Source organism: Cervus elaphus, chromosome 7 (assembly GCF_910594005.1).
Source record: "Cervus elaphus chromosome 7, mCerEla1.1, whole genome shotgun sequence".
Classification (NCBI taxonomy): Eukaryota; Metazoa; Chordata; class Mammalia; order Artiodactyla; family Cervidae; genus Cervus; species Cervus elaphus.
Window position 1 is genome coordinate 29,145,125 of NC_057821.1, and position 25,025 is coordinate 29,170,149.

At 46.1% G+C, this 25,025-nt stretch overlaps 2 protein-coding genes across 16 annotated transcripts in view; both read right to left on the minus strand.

Moving 5' to 3' along the window:
• Nucleotides 1–25,025, minus strand: part of LOC122697341 (BOLA class I histocompatibility antigen, alpha chain BL3-7) — a 256,855-nt gene that overhangs the window by 111,320 nt on the left and 120,510 nt on the right. For 2 of the 15 annotated variants that reach the window (XM_043908082.1, XM_043908078.1), the window contains exons 1-6: nucleotides 24,395–24,550; nucleotides 23,812–24,081; nucleotides 23,336–23,611; nucleotides 22,165–22,440; nucleotides 21,942–22,046; nucleotides 21,485–21,517 (exon numbers count right to left, since the gene is read on the minus strand). The exons of 4 other annotated variants lie outside the window; for them this stretch is intronic. In XM_043908082.1, the coding sequence (XP_043764017.1) occupies nucleotides 21,485–21,517; nucleotides 21,942–22,046; nucleotides 22,165–22,440; nucleotides 23,336–23,611; nucleotides 23,812–24,081; nucleotides 24,395–24,467 (1,033 nt within the window). In that variant the 5' untranslated portion in view covers nucleotides 24,468–24,550. Of the gene's footprint in view, nucleotides 1–20,825; nucleotides 21,136–21,209; nucleotides 21,347–21,484; nucleotides 21,518–21,941; nucleotides 22,047–22,164; nucleotides 22,441–23,335; nucleotides 23,612–23,811; nucleotides 24,082–24,394; nucleotides 24,552–25,025 lie in introns of those variants that run through there. 9 more of the 15 variants (XR_006342050.1, XM_043908109.1, XM_043908077.1 and 6 more) reach the window with 8 other exon arrangements.
• The window catches only part of LOC122697344 (lupus La protein homolog), a 32,339-nt gene continuing 14,658 nt past the window's right edge, over nucleotides 7,345–25,025 (minus strand). The window contains 3 exon segments of the mRNA XM_043908110.1: nucleotides 7,345–8,284; nucleotides 8,286–8,867; nucleotides 9,382–9,386. Coding sequence (XP_043764045.1) covers nucleotides 7,637–8,284; nucleotides 8,286–8,855 — 1,218 coding nt within the window. The 5' untranslated portion in view covers nucleotides 8,856–8,867; nucleotides 9,382–9,386 and the 3' untranslated portion in view covers nucleotides 7,345–7,636.

Genomic DNA, 25,025 nt, shown 5'->3' on the forward strand with positions numbered 1-25,025 from the left:
AGTCAAAGCTATGGTTTTTCCAATAGTCATGTGTGGATGTGAGTTGGACTACAAAGAAAGTTGAGTGCTGAAGAATTGATGCTTTTGAAGTGTGGTGTTGGAAAAGACTCTTGAGAGTCCCTTGGACTGCAAGGAGAACAAACCAGTCAATCTTAAAGGAAATCAGTCTTGAATATTCATTGGAAGGACTGATGCTGAAGCTCCAATCTTTGGCCACCTGATGTGAAGAAATGATTTATTAGAAAAGACCCTGGGCAAGATTGAAGGCAGGAGGAGTAGGGGATGACAGAGGATGAGATAGTTGGAGGGCATCACCAACTCGGTGGACATAAGTTTGAGCAAGTTTCAGGAGATAGTGATGGACAGGGAAGCCTGGTGTGCTGCAGTCCATGGGGTCACAGAGAGTCGGACACGACTGAGTGACTGAACTGAACTGAACTCCCCTCGTGCATTGAGAACTCTTTGTCCCACTTTCTCCCCAAATCCTAGCTCTGAGGCTGTTTGTGATTAAAATATCTACAAAATCTTACAAATTAGTGAGGACCCCAACAATAGTATTATGTGTCCACTTCTATGCATATTTTCCATACTATGAATAATACACTTTAAAGATTTTTGTTAGTTTGTTTAGAATAATATTAATAACCCATACATTTAATATGAAAAACTTTTCCCCAAAATAAACAGAGTGGTGAGAAGCATAGAGCTTTTTACATATTTTCCAAGTATCTTTCTTGTCTCTTTCACTAGAAGACCACTGGATTTTCAGAAATCACTGCAGATGCTGATTGCAGCAATGAAATTAAAAGACGCTTGCTCCTTGGGAGGAAAGTTATGACCAACCTAGATAGCATATTAAAAAGCAGAGACATTACTTTGCCAACAACGGTCCATCTAGTCAAGGCTATGATTTTTCCAGTGGTCATGTATGGATGTGAGAGTTGGGCTATAAAGAAAGCTGAGTGTCGAAGAATTGATGCTTTTGAACTGTGGTGTTGGAGAAGACTCTTGAGAGTCCCTTGGACTGCAAGGACATCCAACCAGTCCATCCTAAAGGAGATCAGTCCTGGGTGTTCATTGGAAGGACTGATGTTGAAGCTGAAACTCCAATACTTTGGCCACCTGATGCGAAGAGTTGACACATTGGAAAAGACCCTGACGCTGGGAAAGATTGAGGGCAGGAGGAGAAGGGGCGACAGAGGATGCGATGGTTGGATGGCATCATCAACTCAATGGACATGGGTTTGGGTGGACTCTGGGAGTTGGAGATGGACAGAGAGGCCTGGCATGCTGTGGTTCATGGGGTCACAAAGAGTCGGACACGACTGAGCGACTGAACTGAACTGAACTATGAAAGTGAAAAAGCCCCAATATATGTAGGAGTAGTATTTTTTAATAATCTTTTCAGATAATTGTAGATGTTCATCTTGGATACAAAACTAAAACTGTACAAATTGCAGTTTCCCAAAGGTTTTTTCCACAGTGGACCTGAAACAATATCATTGACTATTTTCTATTCTATTACAGTAAAATTCATCAGCCTATTTTGCACATGGAGCATCTCTTGTACTAATATAAGATTTTTACAAAGTAATACATTGTTTCACTAAATTATACAGATCTTTCTTTGTCATTCATTCTTTCAAGTAACAGTAGTGTTCCACAAAAAAGTGGATAGTTCAGCTCACACAGTTTTCCTTGGGCTGTAGGACTTTGAAATGTAGTAGAAGTGCTCGGTGTGTACTTTCCATGTCATCACAGAAGATACTTTTAAAATGTGTATTTAAGAATGATGATTAGGAAACATAAACATTTTTATTTATTTTAATATTTTTAATATTTTATTATTTTTATTTTTAAAAATATATTTTATTGAAGGATATTTGATTTATAATGTTAAGTTCTGCTGTGCAGCAAAGTGATTCACTTATACATGTGTATATGTATATTCTTTTTCACATTTTTTCCACTTTGGTTTGTTAAGGACAGGTAAGAATTTTTAATGTGTCATTCTGGATGTTTTAAAGCAAAGCAAACCTGGTTATTAGTTTTCTTTTTTCTGCAAGAAAGTTTTGGTGAAAATAATTACTAGTGCAGTTTGCTACCATAGTCTCCATTACTGCTAAGTTATACATCAAAGCAAATGTCCACATAGTGAGAAGTCAAATAATATCCGAGTGATGCTCTGAAAGTAGCTTTCACCTCAGGGATCTCATGAAAGGGTCTCAAGTGACATCAGTGGTTCCATAGACCACACTCTGAGAACTGCTGTTCTGAATGAACCAGGGCATCTCCCATCTGATCCTTGCCTTTGCCTCCTCTTCATTTTGGAAAATGCTTTTTCCTGAGCTGGACCCCATGTCTTCCCAAACTTAACTGAGGGCCCTGCCCCTGGGCTCCTTTAGGAGAGGACTCACCCCCTAGATAGTGATGCCAGAGATGTCCTCAGTCTGGGAAGGGAGGTGGGGGGGACAGCTGCTTTCCCTTTGGAACTGGGAACAGTTTGTACCTGAAGGTGCCGGACACCTTGACTTTGTTACAAACCAGCCTAATATGTCGGAAAAGGCAATGGCACCCCACTCCAGTACTCTTGCCTGGAAAATCCCATGGACGGAGGAGCCTGGTAGGCTGCAGTCCATGGGGTCTTGAAGAGTCGGACACGTCTGAGCGACTTCACTTTCAGTTTTCACTTTCATGCATTGGAGAAGGAAATGGCAACCCACTTGTGTTCTTGCCTGGGGAATCCCACAGACAGCAGAGACTGGTGGGCTGCCGTCTATGGGGTTGCACAGAGTCGGACATGACTGAAGTGACTTAGCAGCAGCAGCAGCTTAATATGTATTCATATCCAGGACAGAAATCTGATAGTGTCTAAGAAAAATATTATTGGCCCTTTCATCTCACATGGTCTAATGCACCTGAATTGAGGCCCACAAATCATGAAGAGCAGTCCATTGGAACAGAATATTCTGTGGTGAAAGAATTTTCTATGTCTGTGCTGTCCAGTTAAGTAGCCAGTAGCTACACGAGGCTATTTAGCACCTTTAAGTGACTGTTGTGCTGAGCACTTTTGTTTAAATAGCAGTATGTGGCTACTAGCTGGCATATTGGTCAGTGCATACCTAGAATGTTGTTAATTAATCTCCTCTTTCCCCTAAAAGATACTGTGTGACTCAGAGTTGATGCACATTAAAACAATCTTAATATTGAAGTCATGGACTTGTCTGTGCAGGTCTTAGCTATAGCTTTGAAATACAGCATGCTCTGAAAGTTTCTTTAATGTGTATTTTAACAGATAGAGGGTTCAGACATTAGCCAAACCATGGTTTATCACCTTGAGGTCATAACACCTGAAGTGTTCAAAACTGCCCATCACTAGATGTAATCCTTGAGCTCTTGGTGTTTTCCTTAACTTGGTAAACATAAGGATACAGAGAAGTCCTCATTTAGCCCAAGAGAAAGTGTTTATTGAACACAACAGATATCAATACTTGTAGGACTTGTATATAGTTGTAAAGTTGTGAAGCAGAAGATGCAACATTAGAATCCAGCACATTATCACTTTTTACTTACTGCTCCTGCTATACTTTCTTCCAAAATTCAATCAGTTCTGTTTCCCTTCACCCTTGGACCCCTCTCTCCTAGACAAAAATATACATGAATTTTTTACACTTGTGGAATGAAGAGTTTTATGACCCAAAGATTAAAAGCCATTAAAGCATATAAAGCATGTAAATCATTCCTATGTCAATCAGATACAAATATATACTTCACAGGATACAAATATATGCCCTTATTCCAATGGAGACACAAACAAATTTTTGGCAAATAGGTAACATGTCTCAATGTTCTTCAGCCAAAGATCACCAGAAGCAAATCTGTGGGCAATCAAGTTGGATTTATACTGGATACAGCAAGGGAGATTACACAACATCGGGGATGATAGTGTCCTTGTAAAGTGTTAGAACACATACAGCCAGGAGTCCCCAAACTCTGAGCTTGGACTAGTACCTCCTGTCAGATCAGTGCCAACATCAGATTAGAAATAAAGTGTATAATAAAAATACTGTGTTTGAATCATCCTGAAAGCATTCCTCCCATCCCTGGTCCATGAAAAATTGTCTTCCATGAAATCAGTTCCTGGTGCCAAAAAGATGAGGACCACTGATATACAGGATGTGGGCTTTGATTTTGAGAAGCTTTTATGCAAGACTGGCTCACTCTAGATTGGGTGTTGTCCGGAAGTGGGGGCAATTCTATGACTGGGCACCTCATGAGCCTCTGCTGTAGGGAGGGCAGACTAGAGCGAGGACACAGCGGTGACTGGGAGGAGGCAGTGGTCTCTGGATCAGCTCAGGGGGAGGTTTGGTACATGGTGAGGGCACAGGGCTGCCTGGTGGGTCTGAGCTCAGACAGAATGCCGTCGTGTTCTGGTTTTGTCTCTCTGTGTCATGCACTCAGAGGTCCTTGTCTGATGCTGATCTTCTGTGAGATGACTTATGTCCAACAGGAGAACAACACAGATGGGTGGTGAGCTCCAGCCCAGCTAGAGGATCAGAATGTACATCCTAGTGTTTGAGCTGAAGGTGATCTGTCAAGTGTTTACAAATGTAAGGGATTTTTAATCCCCTGTAATTTTTGAAAGCATTATTTATCAGAACACAAGAGAATTGAAAAGATACTCAAGCATATACAAAAATAAATAATGCATGTTCTTCCCCTCATTCCCCATTCACTCAAGTCCTCTACTCAGAAACAATTGCAGTTAGAAATTTCTCATTTTACTTTGCAGTTAGAAATTTCTCATTTTACTTCCCAGAAAAATATACTGTTTGTTAATCAATACTGTTAGATCAGTAAAAGAGCTCAGGCCACAGCCTGGGAGAAATTATTACAAATTCACATATCTGATAAAGGACTTGTTTTAGAATATACATAGAACTACTCAACTCAACAAAATGAAAATAACTTTTAAAAATAAAGTTTGAACAGACACCTCTTCCAGAAGATATAACAATGGAAATGTATATGAAAAGATGCTAAACATCTTAGGTTGATAGGAAAGGTAAATTACAAAGACAGTAATGTGCATCACACCTGATGGAACATCTACAGTCCAAGAACTGGTGATGGCAAGGTTGGAGCAGCACAAGGACGTAGAGAAGCAGAAACCCTCCTCACTGGGGCAGGAATAGGAAGCAGCACAGTCACGAGAAATGAAAGTTAGCAGTTTCTAACAAAGCTACACAGAAACTCTCCATCCTATCTACTGATCAATCTAGTATTTCTCCAACTCATTTGAAAACTTATATTTGCACAAACCTCTGCACACCAATGTGTATATGAGAACGCCCCTTAAGTGTGGGCTGCACATAGTGACTTTCTTCTAAAGACTACAGAGTGAAAAGTGGGGAAGTAAAAATAGAAGTTCACAAAGAAACCTGGGAAATGTACCTTAGCCAGATGATGAAGTGAGCTTTTTAGTGATATCCCAGTGGACAGTGTATACCCTTGGTGACTGGAGAATGTCACTCATCTCTGTGACCCTCTTCCCCAAAACGCTTTGCCCCAGTCAAATCAAAAGATGTTCTACTATATCTCTGAGCAGTACTTCCCAAAATATCAGTCATCAAAAGCAAGAGAAGTCTGTGTGACTGTCACAGCCAGAGGAGCCTGAAGGGGACACCGTTCAGACTTAATATGTGTCTTTGATAGGATCCAGGGTCAGGTTAAAGGAAAACTAATGAAGTTCAAATAAATTCTGGAGTTTAGTAACACTGTATCAATATTGGTCCTCAGCTGTGAGGAATGCATGATGGTGGTATAAAAGGTCCTCACAGAGTGTGGGATATATAGTAACTCTCTACTAACTTTACTGCTTTGTTGTAAACCTCAAACTATACTAAAATGCAAACACATTTTAATATCAACTAGAAACAAACAGGAAGTGGAAGAAGTGATTTTCAACTGTTAAGTAGTTAGAATAGGGAAAAGGAGTCCAGAATGGCGGTGGCTAAAAGACCTGGAAGGGAAAAGCCCGCGAAAATAGAACAAAGGAAGGCCCCAGGACCGGAGTGAGAACCTCAGGTAAAATAAACAACACTCCTGGCTGGCCCAGTTTACAAAGGACAGGCCCAGGGAAAGAGAAACATATAAAAAGAGAAGCCAAAGCTCTCTTCTCTCTTTCTCTCCCGCGTGATGGGGCACTCTTCTCTTTGCATCTTTTGATCGACGTGCCTTCACGCCTCGAAGATGGATTTTCCTGCTATTACCTAAATAAAATAGAGCTGTAACACTGAGCTATAACTCTGATTTATTTAAGAGCTATAACACTGTCCGTTCGAGACCTGAGAGCTATAACACAGGGTCTGTCCCTGTCTGTCTCGGGTCTGTCCAAGACCCGAGAGCTGTGACTCACCAAAGGGGCTTTAATGTCCGTCACTCCAAATTTTTGTTCTGACGAGACAAAGAACCGAGGAGCATACACTCGCCTGACATCTATGATGCCGTGACTCGGGTTTAACCTGGCTGAAACAACCTCCACGCGGAAGAGGCCAAACGCAGCAAGAGGCCACGTCAGCCAAGCTCCCGCGAAGAAGTGGAACGTGAAGAAAACCCAGCCAGGGGAAGGCTCCTCGTGCTGGAAACCGGGGCAGTGAAAAACGAACTCCGCAGAAAGCCCACGCAGCTCAGCCTCAGATTCCAGAAGACCTCTGGTTAAGGTAGGAGGTCCTCGCTGATATGGCTGGAGGGACATGCCTAACAAAATCTTAACTCCTTTACAATCTCTCGTTTCTTCTTTCCTCGAGCCCCCCCCCCGCGAACAGGCGGGCGGCAGTGGGCGCAACTGAGGGACTCTGGAGAGGCCACTCTTCAGTACTTCCCAAAGGCGCTATCTGCTGGGCCCGAGGAGCTGTTACCCAAGCCAGTGGGTGTTCTTCTGTCCTTACTCTTCTCTGTGCCAAAAAAATCAGACCAATGAAAACTGGGGGTGGGGGGGGGGTGGGGAGGGGGTGGCTATGAAGGGAATTCCTTGGCATGTTTTTCCCACTGCTTTTTCCTCCTGTCCTTCAGCTCTCTGTCCCAGGACTCGAGCCCGACCAAAACCCAGGATGCCCGACTCAGGCTCTGAGGTCTTATTGCAAAAATTCACTGAGAGACAAAGCGATAAGTGGGAGGTGGCTTCGCTAGAATTCAGAGAGAAGCGCCCATTCTACAGGATACAGGCCACAGAATGTGGCCCGGCCAGGTTTTGCCAGCGGGGTGAATTCATATGCTAATGAGCGGGAGGATCATCCCAGCCATTGGGGAACCACCCACCCCTCTGTCTTTTTATTTTTTTTATTTTTATGTAGTATACACTTTATTACTTTGTACTAATGCATTCATATTACAAAGGCAACTTAATGGAAGTATGTTTCTTTTGATATTTGAATAATCCGAAAGAACACAAACAGAACTGCGCATTAAAAAACTCATTTCGATAACAGAAGACAAGTTCAACAACAACAACAAAATCTTCCTTTCTTACAGGTAGACGTAGAAGTGAATTTAATTCGGTTTTCTTTATAACACCCTCCAAAGACAAAAGCAGCTTAAAATCTAATTAAAATGAATAAAAAATTTGTTTATTAAACTACTGGTCTTCGGCACCATTTTCTGTTTTCTGTTGTTTTGATGGAGGTTCTTCTTCGTCTCTTTCTTCTCGTGCTCTTTTTACTGCTCCAGATGCACCATTTGCATCATGTTCATCATCACTATCAAATTTAGTTTTCTTGCCCTGAAACTGTACTCTTCCTTTAGCAGACCCAGCCTGGACAGCTTTATTTCCCTTTCCTTTTCCTTTAAATCTGCGACCTTTTGACTTCCATTTGTTTAGAGATTCTTGTTGATTTTCTATTATTTTTTTCAGTGCTTCTTTTTCCACATCTCCTTCTAATACTTCCCAGGTGACTTCTTTGTTCCTTAGTTGTAGGTTACCATTATTGGCCTCTTTTGCTTTATCCAGTGCTTCCTTAGCTTTTTCTTTAAATAGAGTTATTCCCTCTTTGGCTCCTCTGACAAAGTGTATCCATTTTATTTCACCATGATTTGAGAAAAGGGTGTGCAAATCTTCTCTACACGTCTGATCATCTAACTCTCCTGAAAATTTCAGCAAGCAGCCAATCTTTTCTTCTAGAGATTTCATTTCAGCACTTTCTGCTAGCTTTTGTTTTTCTTCTTGCTCTTGTTTAGCTCGTAATTTAGCTTCCATTTTATTTTGCTTTCTTTCTTCATTTTTTTTTGGTGAAGTAATCTTCCCTGAAAAGTATTAGCAGGTCTGTGTCTTCGTACTTCTGGCCAGGGGTCTCGACAAACTTTTTAGCTGATTCAATACTATCAAATACAGCAAATATTGAACCCTTAAATGCTTTGTGCAACGTTCTTCTCATCTGAATATTTAGTACTTGGCCTTTATTTTCCAACCATTCTTTTATGTCATCAAGAGCTGCATCAGTTGGGAAGCCTTTAATATAAACAGATCTGTTTTTTACATCATTTTTATACTCATCAGTCACTTCAGGGAGGGGTTTGCTGGGAGATCTTCTAATTTTAGTTTTATCTTCACTTATTTCCATGAGTTCTGCCTTTGATTTGCTCAGGGCCTCTACTATTACATTAAAGTCTGTCGTGAAACGGTTTAACCTATTAAACTTTATCATTATCTCCAAAGGAACCCAGCCTTCATCCCGTTTGATCTGTTCCTTTAAAAATTTGTCCCATGGCAAATTGAAGTCTCCAAAATAATACTCAATTTGATGACAGATTTTGGCCTCCAGAGCAGCCATTTTTTCATTATCACCATTTTCAGCCATTCTGGCTATCTTGCAGTTCCTGGCCCCACAGAGACGCGCCACACAGTCCCTAGCAGCGTCTGCACTCCTCTCCCCTCTGTCTTTTGACAGTGCCTTGGAGCTGTTCTGCCACCTCTGGGTGTGGCTTATAGATTGGGGATTAAGGTTTACCTGAATTTGACTTGTCATCTTGGACCCAATTGATTTTAATCATTATGCGTTATGCCCTTGTGCCGTCATTCTTTCAAAGGTTGTGCTCTGACCCCTTTCCCTCCTGTTTCAAGCTCCTTTCCTCCTTTCCTCCTTGATGGGCCTCCCATCAAGGCCCATAATGTTGCCTCTACAGTCTTCTAGACGGACAACCAGAAAATAGCTGGCCTTGGGAGGGAAGTACTGTATAATACCAACCCCTTAATCCTACCTAGCACTGGTCACGCTGGAGACCTTGGGGACGCCCAAACTCCAGCCCGGGGGTCCCAGGAGGTCATCACGCCTTGACCTGCCTAGGGATCTGGTCCTCAAAAGGTTGTCACTCAGTCTGCCTGAGGATCTGCACCCTGACCCGGGAACGCCTGGCTCTCAGGTTGTGACAGTACTGGGTAGGATAAGCCTATTAGTGTTTTTCTTTTTCTTTTCCTCCCTGTCATGACTGTCTTTCAGATGGGAAATAACCAATCCACTTCCCGGCAGACACCCTTGAGATGCATCCTTGATAACTGGAAGCTGTTCGATCCTCTAACTCTGAGGAGGAGTGGTTTAAAATTTGTTTGTGCCACTGCGTGGCCACGGTATCCACCGGGGGATGAGGAACACTGGCCTGAGGATGGGACTTTAAATTACAATACCATCCTGCAATTAGAATTATTCTGCAAAAGACAAGGGAAATGGACAGAGATCCCCTCTGTCCAAATTTTCTTCAGACTAAGAGATATGAAGGAACTCTGTCTTAAGTATGAGATTGTTGTGTGCCCTAAAAGTGAGCCCACTAGGCAAATGGTGTTAGGCACAGGAAACCAAGAGAAAGAACACCCCCCCCCCCCACCCCCGGTGAAGGCTCACCTTCCACAGCTCCCGAGTTGCCTGGTGCTTCTTCCTTGTATCCAAGCGTGCCCCCATATCCGGGAGCACCCCCGCCACAAAAGCCAGCTCGAGTATGTCCCTTAGTTGAAACTGGAGGAGAATTCGGACCAACCCGAGTCCACAAACCCTTCTCCCTCTTAGAACTAAGACAGATCAAACAAGACCTGGGAAGCTATACAGATGACCCAGGCAAATATATTGATCCATTCCAACATATTACCTTGGCCTTTGACTTGATGTGGATGGGCATCATGGTCATATTTAGTCAAACTTTATCTGACCCTCAACATACTAGGGTCTTAAAGGAAGCCCAGAGGTATGCAACAGGGCTTCACATGTCAAGCGATAGATACCCAGTAGGGGAAACTGCAGTCCCCTCCTCCAATACTAACTGGAATTATATTGACCCTGAGCACATCTGGGAAGGGGATCATTTTCTAATCTGTGTAAAGGCAGGACCGAAAGCAGCCCAGCAAAATAATCAGCTATGCCCAGGTCTCAGCAATAACTCAGGAGCCCAATGAGAACCCCATTGCCTTTCTGGAAAGGCTAAAAGAGGCCCTCCAAAAGTTTACCAATTTGGACTTAGACTCTTATGAGGGACAGGTGATTTTAAAGGACAAGTTCCTGTCCCAATGTGCATCAGATATCAGAATTAAGTTAAAACAGCTACAGCAGCAGGACTCTGCTGCCTCTTTAGATGAGATGGTCCAGACAGCCACCAATACCTTTTATAGCAGAGAACAGGAGAAGGAGGCCAAGGCCCAGGAGAGGGAGAGAAAGAGAGACAAGGCATGCCCAGATGCTGGCTGCCCTCCAGGGAAGCCCTATGGCACACCCTGATTCCTTGAATGACCAGGCAAATGCCTAATCTGTAGACAGGCAGGGCAATGGGCCAAAGAGTGTCCTAACCGTGACAGGTCTCCTAGAACTTGCCACAAATGCCATCAACTGGGACATTGGGTGGCACTCTGAACTCGGGACCCAAGAGCCTCAAGGTCAAGCGCCAAGCCTTCCCTCACAATGGTTCAAGAGGACTGAAGCGGCCTGCTTCAGCCAGCCCGCCTGTCACAGATAACCATCATGGGGCTGGAGCCAAGGGTGCAACTGGATGTGGCAGGTAGGTCCGAGAATTTCTTGGTTGACACAGGGGCTACCTACTCTGTCTTGATCTCCTACTCCGGAGCCTTCTCCCAAACCTGTACCATTATGGGTGCTACAGGAAAAGCAACTACTAAAAGATTCACCCAAGCACTTCTTTGTTGCTGGGATGGACAGATATTTTCCCACCAGTTTCTGGTGGTCCCTGAGTATCCTACTCCCTTAATGGGAAGAGACATACTCACTAAACTGGGGACCACCCTTGTGATGGGAAGCTTTTCAGCCCCTAGGGCCCTACAGCTTCTGGTTACTACTGAAGAACCCATTACACTTTCTCCAATTAGAGAGAGAACAAAGACTATGGGAGGACAAAATTAACCCCCAGGTGTGGGACCAGGGGATCCCTGGATGAGCCCATCAAGCTGAACCGGTCATCATTGTCCTCCGAGATCACACTCGGATTCCTAACTGGAAACAATATCCTCTCAAAAGAGAAGCTTGGGGAGGGGGTGAAATACAGCCTTTAATAAATAAATTCCTTGCTTGTGGGCTATTGGTCCCCACCAGTTCACCATGTAACACCCCAATCCTCTCAGTAAAGAAAAAGGACGGAACCTGGCGAATGGTTCAAGATCTCCGGATCATAAATGAAGCTGTAGTCTCCCTCCATCCCACAGTACCAAATCCCTATGTAATCTTGGGAGAAATCCCACCCAGTGCTAAGTGGTTTACAGTCTTGGATCTCAAAGATGCATTTTTTTGCCTACCACTGGCTAAAGAATCCCAATATCTTTTTGCCTTTGTGTGGGAGGCCCCAGGAGAAAAACACCAACAGATGACTTGGACAGTATTACCACAGGGGTTCAGAGACAGCCCCCACTTGTTTGGACAGGCCCTTAGCCGGGATCTCCTAGATCTGGACCTGGGGCCTAATGGGAAAATATTACAATATGTAGATGACCTACTAATCTGCTCTCCAGATGAAAAAAGTGCCCAACAACATGCAATTCAGGTTCTAAACTTTTTGGCAGAAAGGGGATATAAAGTCTCCCGTGCTAAGGCACAGATGGTTGAGACAAAGGTCACTTACCTGGGAGTTCACATTACACACGGGTCCAGGAGGCTGTCCTCTGATCGGGTACAAGGAATCCTCCAGTTGCCCTCCCCCAAGACTCGAAAACAATTGCGAGCTTTCCTGGGGCTAACTGGGTACTGTAGAATCTGGATACCCAACTATGGTCTAATTGCCCAGCCCTTATATAAAAGCTTAAAGAGATGAGATGATTCAACCCCATTGATGTAGGAACTCCTCAAAAGAAGGCAGAGGCTACACTAAAACAAGCCTTAACTCAGGCACCTGCCTTGAGGTTGCCAGATCCAAAAAAAAAGCATTCCAACTTTATGTCCATGAAAGAGAGGGAAGAGCCTTGGGAGTGTTAACTCAAAGGTTGGGATCTGAGCCCCAGCCTGTAGCTTACTTATCCAAGAGACTCGATCCAACTGCCCAAGGCTGGCCCCCCTGCCTTCGAAATCTTGCAGCTATTGCAATCATGATAGAAGATGCTTTAAAACTCTCCTTTGGGGGCAAACTAACTATTTTTACCAGTCACCACAACTCCTAAATGGGAGAGGCCATATATGGATGTCTGATTAAAGAATCCTCAGATATCAAGTGATACTGATGGAAAATCCAGGCCTCACTATATCCCCTTGTGAGGTTCTTAACCCAGCTTTCCTCCTTCCTACCCCCGAGGGTTCTCTCTCCTTTCACTCTTGTCTAGAAACCTTGGACCACTGGACAAAACCCCGAGAGGGATTGTCAGAAGATCCTCTGACCAATCCTGAGGAAATCTGGTACACTGACAGAAGCAGCTTTGTCTTGGATGGAAAAAGAAGAACCGGATATGCAGTAGTCTCCAATTCTGAGATCATAGAGGCTAAGCCACTGCCACCAGGTACCTCAGCCCGATTAGCTGAGCTCATAGCTCTGACTTGAGCTTTAGAGCTGGGAAAAGGGGAAAAAAAAAAAAAAAAAGCCACTTACACTGACTCCAAGTATGTCTTTCTGGTGCTACATGCACATGTTGCTATTTGGAAAGAAAGGGGCCACTTTACCACCCGAGGGTCCCCAATCAAAGACGGTGATGAAATCTTAGGCTCTTGGAGGCAGTCCATCTGCCCACTGAGGTTTCAGTCTCCCACTGTAAAGGGCACCAAAAAGGGAGTGCGGATGTGGCACGAGGGAACCAAGCAGCTGACCAGGCAGCTAAGAGAGCAGCATTACAGAACCATGACCTAATAGGGGTTGCCACCTTAGTTCCACAGACTAACTCACCAGAAACTCCTTCATATACTGAACATGAGACTCTTAAAGCTAAGAGTGAGGGCTTTCAAGAAGATCATACGGGGTGGCTCCAAAAGGAAGGGCTCCTTTTTCTGCCTGGGAACCTCCAATGGAAGTTGGTTAACTCCTTACGTGCCACCACTCATTTAGGAGAAAAGGCCCTCCAAAGATTACTAGAAAGGTCTTTCAGAGGAACAGGCTTCCAAACAACTATAAGACAAGTGGTCTTCTCTTGTCCCACTTGCCATTAAACAACCCCCAAGGAGCTCAAAGACCCCAGCTGGTCCAGCCCATCCAACGACATGGGGCCTATCCAGGAGAGGACTGGCAGATGGACTTCCCCCAGATGCCAGTTTCTCAATGGTATAAATACCTATTAGTTATGATAGATACATTCACAGGATGGATTGAAGGCTTTCCGACCCGGACTGAGAAGGCTGAGGAGGTGGTAAAAAAAACTGATCCATGAAATCATTCCAAGGTTTGGTCTGCCCAGGTCATTACAAAGTGACAATGTAACATCATTTACTTCTAAGATCACCCAAGGAGTCTCTAAAGCATTGGGCATTACTTATTATGTCCATTGTGCCTGGAGGCCTCAATCTTCAGGAAAAGTAGAAAGAGCCAATCCTTAAACTCAGCGATAAAAAAGATAACTCAGGAGACCTCCCTGGGATGGAAGGAGGCTTTACCAATAGCTCTCCTCTGCACCCATATTGCCCCTAAGGAACAGGTTAGTCTTAGTCCTTATGAGATGCTATATGGGAGACCTTTGTTTATGTCAATGACCTCTTCCTAGATCCAGAGGTTCAGACCCTCCAGTCTTATACCATGGCCATTGGGCAATTCCAACAGGATATATGCTTGTGGGGTATGAACCAGGACCCAAAAGACTCTAAGGAGTCCCCAGTATAGGCTCCAGGGACTCAAGTCCTAGTTAAAGTCTGGAAAGATGGGTCCTCAAAGGCTCAACTCCAACCCACATGGAAGGGCCCCTACCCTGTAATACTTTCTACTCCCACAGCAGTCAAGGTGCCAGGGCATGACTCCTGGATTCACTACTCATGAGTCAAGCCATGGAAGAAAACAGAAGAGGACACTCAATACACCTGTGAGCCCCTGGGAGATCTCAGATACCTATTCAGAACTATAAATGCATGCCATTCTAATAAACAACCCCAAAATCTGGTCTCTGGGGATAAGATTTCTCAAGACAGCTCTAAAGAGCCAACACAGCTTGGCAGAGATAATACTCCAAAACAGACAGGAGATAGATCTTCTGATCTCTGAACAAGGAGAGACTTGAGCCATGCTGGCGATGTGAATTTGAAAGTGGCTAATACCCCTACCTGTCCTTGTTATGCCACACTGATGCTGCTTATGATTGTCCCATGTACTGCCAATTGTCTAACCTGTCCTGTCTCTGCCCAGGTCAAGCTGCAACATGCAGAGCCAGTTCAACAAAGTTATAAAACTACAGCCGACCACGGAAAATATCACTCACCCTTAGATGGACACCACTATGAGGACTCTGAGGCTTGAGACTAGCAAGAGGGGGAAGCCCAATACTCCTCGCCGTCCCAGTTCATCAGGAAGTAGCCAGAAAGACCTCAACGCCCCTATTTCCAAAGAATTGGGCCTCCCATCTCTTGAGGGGGGAATGTTAGGTAGTTAGAATAGGGAAAAAGAGTCCAGAATGGTGATGGCTAAAAGATCTGGAAGGGTAAAGCCCGCGAAAATAGAACAAAGGAAGGTCCGAGGACTGCAGTGAGAACCTCAGGTAAAACAAACAGCACTCCTGGCTGGCACAATTTACATAGGACAGGCCCAGGGACAGAGAAACATAAAAAGGAGCCAAAGCTCTCTTCTCTCGCTCTCTCCCGCGCAATGGGGTGCTCTTCTCTTCACGTCTTTGGATCACACCTTGAAGATGGATTTTCCTGCTATTATCTAAATAAAATAGAGCTGTAACACTGAGCTATAACACTGATTTATTTAAGAGCTATAACACGGTCCGTTCGAGACCTGAGAGGTATAACATGATCTGTCCAAGACCCGAGAGCTGTGACCTGCCGAGGGGGCTTTAATGTCCGTCACTCCAAATCTTTGTTGTGACAAGACAAAGAACCAAGGAACACACACTCATCTGAAAATACTTTATCTCTTCTGTGAGCCAGTGCTGGTTTGTGAAATGTTTGCTATCAGCTCACAGTAAGAAACAAACAGACATTGAAAGTGAGTGTAAGCAAGTAAACTTCTACCTTATCTTGACCCAAACTGGAATTGCCAAGAAAAAGATGAGCATTTTTATCATATGACTGGATCTGCTAAGACTGCTGGATTATTAGTTCTCCATGGGCCAGAGATTATAATTTGGTGTCTAAACTAGTATTTTTAAAAGACGTTTGTGTGGTTCACATGTAAATTGATCAATTTTATAGATACTTTCCCCAGCAAAATGCATATACAGAGAAATACAAAAGTTAACATGTAATAAAGTAAAAGTTGGTCAGTTGTGTCCGACTCTTTGCAACCCCATGGACCCCATGGAAGACCATGGACTTCTCCAGGCCAGAATCCTGGGGTGGGTAGCCTTTTCCTTCTCCAGGGTATCTTCCCAACCCAGGGATCGAACATGTAGCAAGATGTCAGTATATATGTAGGCATCCCATGAGGACTTATAGGTCTTGTCTTAAGCCTGGAAAGAGACAACAGCATGGAGAAGACATTTTAAGTAATCATTTCATCATTCAGAAGTGTACTCTGATTATCTGGACCTCATAACAGAATATCACAGAAGAAGCTGAAAGATGTCATTTATTAGTTACTTACTCATTCATCCAACCAGGCTGGTTACAAGGTAGCAGATTAAGTTCTGATCTAGATCACTGCTCCAAAAATTGAAATTTGTCTTTCTTTCCCCTCCTTCACCCTCTTCCAACCCCAGATTCTGTAAGCTCTTCCAAGTTAGGGCTTCCCACATCATTTAGTTGGTAAAGAATCTACTGCAATGCAGGAGACCTGGGTTTGATTTCTGGGTTGGGAACATCCCCTGAAGAAGGAAATGGCAACCCACTCCAGTACTCTTGCCTGGAGAATCCCATGGAACGAACAGCCTGGGATGCTTTTGTCAGTGGAGTTGCAAGAGTTGGACGTGACTTAGTAGACTAAACCACCACCACCACACTTGACAATCTCGGTAGAAGACAGAGACAACCTTCCTCCATCAGACAGAAAACCTTGCTTCCAAACATTCCTGCAGTTGAAAGAGCCTGAGGCTCCACCAGGCAGGTGACCACGTGCTGGACTCTGAGTCAGGACATGGTGACACAGGCTGGAGCTGGGCTGAATGCTTTGGCACACACGGTGGAGGTGGCAGTGTGTTGTCCAGGTTTCAGGCGCAGCAGAGACAACAGGTCTAGCTGCAAGGTCCATTGTCCAGCATCAGGGCTGACAGTGCTGTGAACAGTGGTGTCTGTGCCCACCTGCAGGGCAGGGGTTCTTATGTGGGACCTGACCTGGGTGGAATTGTTGATTCTCTTCCCGGCTGTGTAGCCTCAGGGCTGTTCTGAGGCTTCTTCTGAAATAAAACGAGCCATGAGTCTGTCTCACTCTGTTCCATTTAGAACAACTTGAAATCCTTTTTTCCCCACACAAAACTATGTAAGAATGCCATGTAGGGAAAATCTCAGAAAGCGAGGATTCGGAGACTTTTCCTTCTGCTTTACTATGACTTATATACAATACTGAGTCAGTTTATGGTGTACAGTTGTTGATTTGATACATTTCTGTACTGCAAAATAATCACCACCATAGATTTATCTGACAACCGCACCATGTCATGTAATTACCTCTTCTGTGTGTGTGTGTGGAGAAAATTTAGATCTTAGCAACTCAGAGACCTTATGCTGAGCTGATAATCACTTCCTGAGTTTTCCACCTGGTGATAGGACATGGTAGAAACAACATGTAATGCCCACCAAACGTTTTATTTCTTTCCTCTCAGGAAAAATATTTAACTGTGGGTTTAAGACTCTTCCCCACCTTGATCATTCTCTGATCACTGACGTCAGTGGATCCCAGTCTGCCTGAACCTCAGTACTGCTTGTAGAGATTGTTACACAATACTCAGGACTCTTCTCCAACCCACATCTCAGAATGTTGGGCATGGAATCCGGGAATTTCTTATGAACGAGCCCTATGGGTGAGGCTGGTGCACATCCATGTGGGCATCCTGGTCTATGTTCTTGCAACTACATGTGAGATCTGAAGATTAACACCAACCAGGTTATAAGTCTGTTTCAGACAGTCTGTCTCTAAGAGGAGTGCAGGCGACTCCTGTGCACACAGAAGATCGGGACCTCATTCCATGTGCCATCTAGACTCAGTGTCAGAACCGTGCCGTCTGCTCAGGTGTGTGGTCTGATCAACTCCCATAGTGTCGGGGGTCCAGGGTTCAGTCCTCGTCTTTCCCCTTCTGTAGCCAATTCTCCCCTCATCTGTGACATCATCTTCTCAAGGCTTTAAACATCATTTATATGGTGTTACCTATTTGAGCAACAATCTCAGATAGGCAGATAAGATCATTCTAATGGCAGAAGTGAAGAGGAACCAAAGAGTCTTCTGATGAGGATGAAGGAGGAAAGTGAAGGAGCTGGCTGAAAACTAAATATTAAAAAAGCTAAGATCATGGCATCTGGCACCATTACTTCATGGCGAATAAAAGACGAAAATGCGGAAATACTGATACATTTCCTCTTCTTGGGCTCTAAAATCACTGCAGGTCGTGAGTGCAGCCATGAAATGAGAAGATGATTGATTCTGGGAAGGAAAGCTATGACAAACCTAGACAGTGTGTTGAAATGTAGAGACATGACTCTGCCAACAAAGGTCCCTAGAGTCAAGGCTGTGGTCTTCCCAGTGGTCATGTATGGTTGTGAGAGCTGGACCATAAAAGAAGGTCCAAAGAGAACACCAAAGAATTGATGCCTTCAAACTGGTGCTGGAGAAGACATCTGAGAGTCCCTTGGACAGCAAGGGGATCAAACAGATCAATCTTAAAGGAAATCAACCCTGAATACTCACTGGAAGGACTGATGTTGAAGCTGAAGCTCCAATATTTTGGTCATCTGATATGAACAGCTGACTCATTGGAAAAGTCCCTGATGCTAGGAAAGATTGAGGGAAGAAGGTGAAGATGGTGTTAGATGACACGGCAAGATGGCATCACCGATGCAATTGACATAAACTTGGGCAGACTTTGGGAGATGGGTGAGGAATAGGGAGGCCTGGAGTGCTGCAGTCCATGAGATCACAAAAGGTTGGAAACGACTGGGTGACTGAACAACAACAACCTCTTCTATCTCTTTCTCCAGTCAAGTCATCTCACATAAACCCCAGACTAGTAAACCCAACTCAGTTGCCACTTTCCTAAACTGGAGGTTGATGGTGATGCCTCCTCAAATATGCTCCTTCCAGAGTCCCCTCATTTCCGCAGTGGGTACCCCACATGCCTAATTGCAAATCTCAAATTTTGTGGTCCTCCTTCATTCTTTCTCATAATTCAGATTTAATCCACTAGGAAATGCTATAAAATACACTTTCAGAATATATCAAGAACCCACTCACTCACCATCATCTTCCCTGCTCACACCCCAGACAAGCACCAGCATCCCCACCCTGGACCCTGCACTGTTTCCTAAAGTTTCCTCTACTCCTCCTTCACCCTTCATCTCCTGACTCTACACAGCAGCCTGACTGACGCTTCTAGAGAGCAGTCACACCAGTCCTCCTCTGTTCAAATCATCTTATAACTTCTTATCTTACAGAGATAAAATCAATCCCCTTCTAACATCCTGGAGGCACACAGGATCTGGCCCATCATTGGATCTCATCTCAACTTCTGGCTCATCCAGCCACATCTGCCTCCTGACTCTCCCTTGAACACAGACACTCTCCTGCCCTCATGCATTTGCACTGGAGGCTCCACTGCCTGGAGAGATCCTCCCCCAGACATCCTCATGGACATTCCCTCATGTCCTTCACATCTTTACTCAAAGGTCACTTTCCCAATGAAGCCAACTTTCCACTCCAGTAAGACAGCCACCTTCCTGTCCCGACACACTTATACTCTGGGTCACCATCCTCAGAGCACTTACCAATCTCTAAGGGAAACACTTCCCTTCTTACTAGGCTCCTAGTAGACACTCTGCCTCCTCCCCCTAGAACACACTGCACATGGCTGAAAAGGTTTGTTTGTGGTTCACTGAGTTCTCCTAGATTAAAAAAGAGGGTGTCATGTCTCTGTCACACAACAAATATCAGTTCAATGAATGGTCAGTGTAAAGCACTTCCCTACTCTAGATGCAGTGTCTTTATTGATGTGACCTCAGGCCACATGCTGTCTCGTGGCAGTTACAGCACAACATCCATTAGCATTGACTTCAATGCTGCTTGTAGTTTACTCACAAAGGCTGATCTCCCTTCCCTCCCACACCAATCAGCCTGCACACCACACACAAAGCTCTTTGTCTCTTCAGAAACGAAGATCCTTTGCTTCCTCCCCCTATATTCAACCTGCTGTGATTTTATTAGGTTCTGCTTTCTAAATCCATGAATTGAGATGGGAGCCAACAATAGCCTTAGAAGATGTAAGGGCAGAAGAGGGGACAGACTGCAGAGAAGAGAGAAGTCCAGCAAGAATGAAGTCAAGATATGAAACTATTGGGTCCCTCCTCTTTGCAAGTTCCATCATGTGGTTCCTTTAAAAAGATGAAGAAAAGTTGGAAAGAAGAATCCAGCAAAATCTCTAAAAGGAGTGCAAGAGCTGGATGACTCTGAAATTTTTCTCTTGACATAAAAAATCCTGTGTGCACGGACCCTGTGGACTTGTGGGTACAATGACAGGCAAAGTGACCCCTGCTACTGTCAGAGATGGGGTTACCCAGAGAAGAATGAGATCAGGACTCCACATGAAAAAGAACAGTCATTACACCAACAACAAGAATAGCAATAACTAAATAAGCAAAATATAAACACATTAAAAAGAAAAAAAGAAAGGAGCTAAGGATTGGACCAAGGCCTGAGCCTAGGCTAACCATTTAAGAAATCCACCCTGTCCATGGTCCTGGAGTCACAATAAGGTCGAGGTGACTTCTGAGTCCATGATCACAGGTCCTTGGTGTGCCAAGCATTTACTGAAGGGACAAGGACAAAGGAATGGAGAAAGAGGACCCACTCCAGGAATGACCATTGTCAAAGCCCACCATGCACTGACCACTGACTCACACTGTCCACACTCAGCTCCTCACAATCTCCTCCTGTCCCTCCTGCAGCTGACTCAGCACAGCAAATGTGGATGGATCTGGAAGGTTCTCAGTGTTTCAATTTATTTCCTCTTTCAAACTTTAGGAATCCTCACCTTTATTATCCGATCCCCTTTCATGGCACCTATTAGAAAAAACAAATTCATATATAGAGATTTTATTTTCAACAAGGAAATAAGACATCTTTACCCTATGTATGTGAAACAAACACAGGGATGGAGACTGTCCACCCCGTCTCTGCTGGAGCAGGTCAGTGGATGAAGGAGGAGAACACAGGTCAGGGTGGGGAGGGGATGCAGTGGGCACGGGTGGCCAGTCTCCCCACCTCCTCACGTTATGCTAATAGGAGCACAGACACATTCAGATGCAGCTGCAGAAAGAGGGGTCCGGGGATCTACGTCACAAAGCAGGAGCGAGCATCACTCAGTCCCCACAAGGCAGCTGTCTCACACTGTGAGAGAAAAGAATCAGGAACCAGTTCAGGTCAGTCATGTAAGGGCTGACATTCTCAACAGCCCCCCACATGCTCACATGTCCCACTCAAAGATCCCCGCCACCCAATGTGTCCCCTCTGCCCCAAGCCGCCTTCCAATCTAGACTCTCCAGGGTCTCACCTTTAGGAACCGTGAGAGACACATCAGAGCCCAGGGCACTGTCACTGCCTGGGGGAGAACAAGACCAGGATGTGGTCAGAACCCACAGGAGAGAAACTAGAGAAGGCACTTTGAGGAGGGTGAGCCCCCCATGGCCTCCTGTCTACAACCTCACAAGGGTCTCAGGAATCACCCCTCCATACTTACTTGCAGCCTGGGTGTAGATCCGTCCTTTTTCACCTGTGAGAAGAAAATACTATGTGGGAGGCCAGGGAGAAGGCTGAGTCAAGAGATCCTAGAGCAACCCCTAGTCCCAGACCCCATAGACTTTCTGGAACCGTAGTCAAAACTCATGATAGGATCAGGAACACAGAGAAGGGAGATGTGTAAGGACGGGGCCACCTGCCCTCCTGGAGGTCTGTCCTCACAAGGACCTCCCTCTGACGTTCAAGTGCTGGAAATCTGGTCCCTAACTAGAATTAAGAAGGCGAAAAATTTCTCTTTCATTTTCACACGTGCTTTAGAAAAGGAAAATGTTAACATCAGCTCCATACTCCACACGTGTGTGAAGGATACTTTCCAGTAACCAGGCAGGTAAAGTTCTACCTGGGCTTGAAACCCCCAGTGAGACAAGAAAACTCAGATCCCTCCCTCCCTTCCCTACCTGAATGCTTCTTCCTCCAGATCACAGCTCCAGCCACCACAGCCACCACGAGGAGAACCAGGCCAACAATGATGCCCACGGTGAGGAAGGAGGTCTGAGGAGGTTCTGTGGAGGAGAGGGAAGGGGCCCTGTTCTCAGGCTTGAGTCCCGACCTTGCTGAACTGAGTCCTGAAGGGCTCCTGCTTTATCTGAGAGGAAGCTCCAGCCCCATATCCCTCCTTACCCCATCTCAGGGTGAGGGGCTCCTGAAGCCCCTCATGCTGCACACGGCATGTGTATCTCTGCTCCTCTCCAGAAGGCACCACCAGGGCCGCCCATTTCTGGAAGGTTCCATCCCCTGAAGGCCTGGTCTCCACAAGCTCCATGTCCTGGGTCTGGTCCTCCCCACTGCGCTGCCAGATCAGTGAGATCTCCTCAGGGTAGAAGCCCAGGGCCCAGCACCTCAGGGTGACCTCACGGTCAGAGATGGGGTGACGGGTCACATGTGCCTTTGGAGGGTCTGAGGAAGAATCAGAAAATTCAGTTTGTGTTACCTCCATGGGTCACTGAAACAGCATCATGTGACCATCCTGAGAAAGGACAGAACAGTGATTTTTTTCCCCAGCTTTACTGAGGTATACTTAACAAAAACTGTACACATTTAAAGTGTATTACATGTTGCTTTGATATATATGTACACTGTGAAGTTAATTAAAGTATTCATCAACTTACCTTATTTGTGTGTCTGTTTGACAGGTGATGAGAATGATTCAGATCAATTTTAAAGTATACAATACAGGATTATTATTAACATAGTCACCAGGCTGTACATTAGATCCCCAGATGTATTATGAACTTTTTTACCGGCTGAGCTATGGAACATTCAAGACCATGGTGTTGAAAAAAGTAGCACAAGAGCTAGATAACAGCCTCAAATCAGAGATCAGGGATGATCTATATTAGTCCTTGGGAATTTTTAGAATGAGAGACTAGGCTAGGAGCTCTAAAAATAGGGGGAGAATACAGTCTAAAGGTCTTGAGTCTGGTGGAGGCTGAATAACTCAGAAAAGCTGGAGTCAGGCCTCCTAAGGTGCTCTCAGGCTGAGAACAGGCCTTGAGAGAGAAAGTCATGGATCACAAGATGGTGGCCAGGGTCAAAGGGCACCGCTGACCAGCTATTTCAGGGATGATTTGTTTCCTGCTTCTTCCTCAAAGACACTGGATTCCTTAATTGTGCCTCAGAGAAGTGGGGCCACTGGTGACTGTCTTGTACAGAATATGAAAACTTGGGCGGATTCCTCGCTCTCCTGACAAGAACCTGGGGCGCTGTTCCCTCAGGGACCCCATTTTCCTCTCCTCGTGGAAAGCCAGCTCCAGCCCGAGGGGAGATCAGGGAGGCCCCGCGCCCCTCGTACCTGCGCGCAGCAGCGTGTCCTTCCCGTGCTCCAGGTGTCTGTGGAGCCACTCCACGCACGTGCCCTCCAGGTAGTTCCTGTCGTGATCCGCCACACCGTGCTGCTCAATCTTGTGTTTGGTGATCTGAGCCGCCGTGTCCGCCGCGGTCCAGGAGCGCAGGTCCTCGTTCAGGGCGAGGTAATCTCTGCCGTCGTAGGCGAACTGATCATACCCGCGGAGGAGACGCCCGTCCGGTCCCACGTCGCAGCCGGTCACCTCCTGGAGAGTGTGAGATCCTGACCCGCCCCGACCACCCGCGGTGATTAAACCCAAACTTAAAATGAAACCGGGTCAAGTCCCGCCGGCTCCTCCCGGGTCGGGGTGCCGGGCGTGTTCCGCAATGTTGGGGTGACCCTCGGACCCGGAGACTCGGGGCGACCCCGGCCGGTCCCTGGGGGTGGGGCTTGTGACCCGGACCCGGGCCCGCGTCGCTCACCGGCCTCGCTCTGGTTGTAGTAGCCGCGCAGGGTGTTCAGGTTCGCTCGGAAAGTCTGTGCGTTGCCCTCGGCTTTCTGCGTCTCCCGATCCCAATACTCGGGCCCCACCTGCTCCACCCACCGCGCCCGCGGCTCCATCCTCGGATTCGGGGCGTCGCTGTCGAACCGAACGAACTGCGTGTCGTCCACGTAGCCGACGGTGATGAAGCGGGGCTCCCCGAGGCCGGGCCGGGACATGGCGGTGAGGAAATATCTCAGAGAGTGGGAGCCTGGGGGCGGGGAGGGGTGAGACCCGACCTGACACTTCTCCCCGCGCAAGTCCCGGGTCCGAGCTGAGGGGGCCGGGAGGGCGGAGGGGGCGGAGGGCCAGTGAGTTGGAAGCGGTCGAAAACCAGCCCGAACTTCGAAAGGGGTAGAAAAGAGGGGTCGGGAAGCAAGGGAGGGACAGGCCGGGACCTGGGGAGGGGCGGGTCTGTGCAGGGGCGTGGGGGTCGCAGTTTCCCTGGGGTCCTGCCCCCCAAGCTCCCGGGCGGTCCCCTCGCCCATCCCGCAGAGGCCTTTCCCTCCCGACCCCGCACTCACCCGTCCGGGTCTCGGTCAGGACCGGGAACCCCGAGAGCAGAAAGAGGAGGATTCGCGGGCCCATGACTCGCATCCTCTGGGTCTCGGAAGAAGCAGAGTCCGGGGAGGGGGCGGGTGGAGACGACCGGGATCCGCGGAGACGCTGATTGGTTTTTCTAGAAACCTGGCACCCAGTGGCAGTGAGAACTGGGGCCGCGTCACGAGTGTCCAGGCAGCAGGGCTAAACACAGGTTGTGAGAGAGAAAGTGAAACTCGAGGAGAAGGGGAATCCCCAACACGGAGCGTCCCAGCCCCTGACTCCGCCCTTGAGCCTGAGATCCTGAGCGGCTTGCGCTCCAGGGACCTGGGACTTTGCCCTGATCCCTCCCCTCCTGCTAGGTAGAATGTTCAAACTACCCAATAATTACACCCATCTCACAGGCTAGCAAAGTAATGCTTAAAATTCTCCAAACCAGGCTTCAACCGAGCCTGAACCCTGAACTTTCAGATGTTCAAGCTGGATTTAGAAAAGCCAGAGGAGCCAGAGATCAAAGTGCCAACATCCCCTGGAACAAGGAAAAAGCAAGAGAGAAAACATCTACTTCTGCTTTATGGACTATGCCAAAGCCTTTGACTGTGTGGATCAAAACAA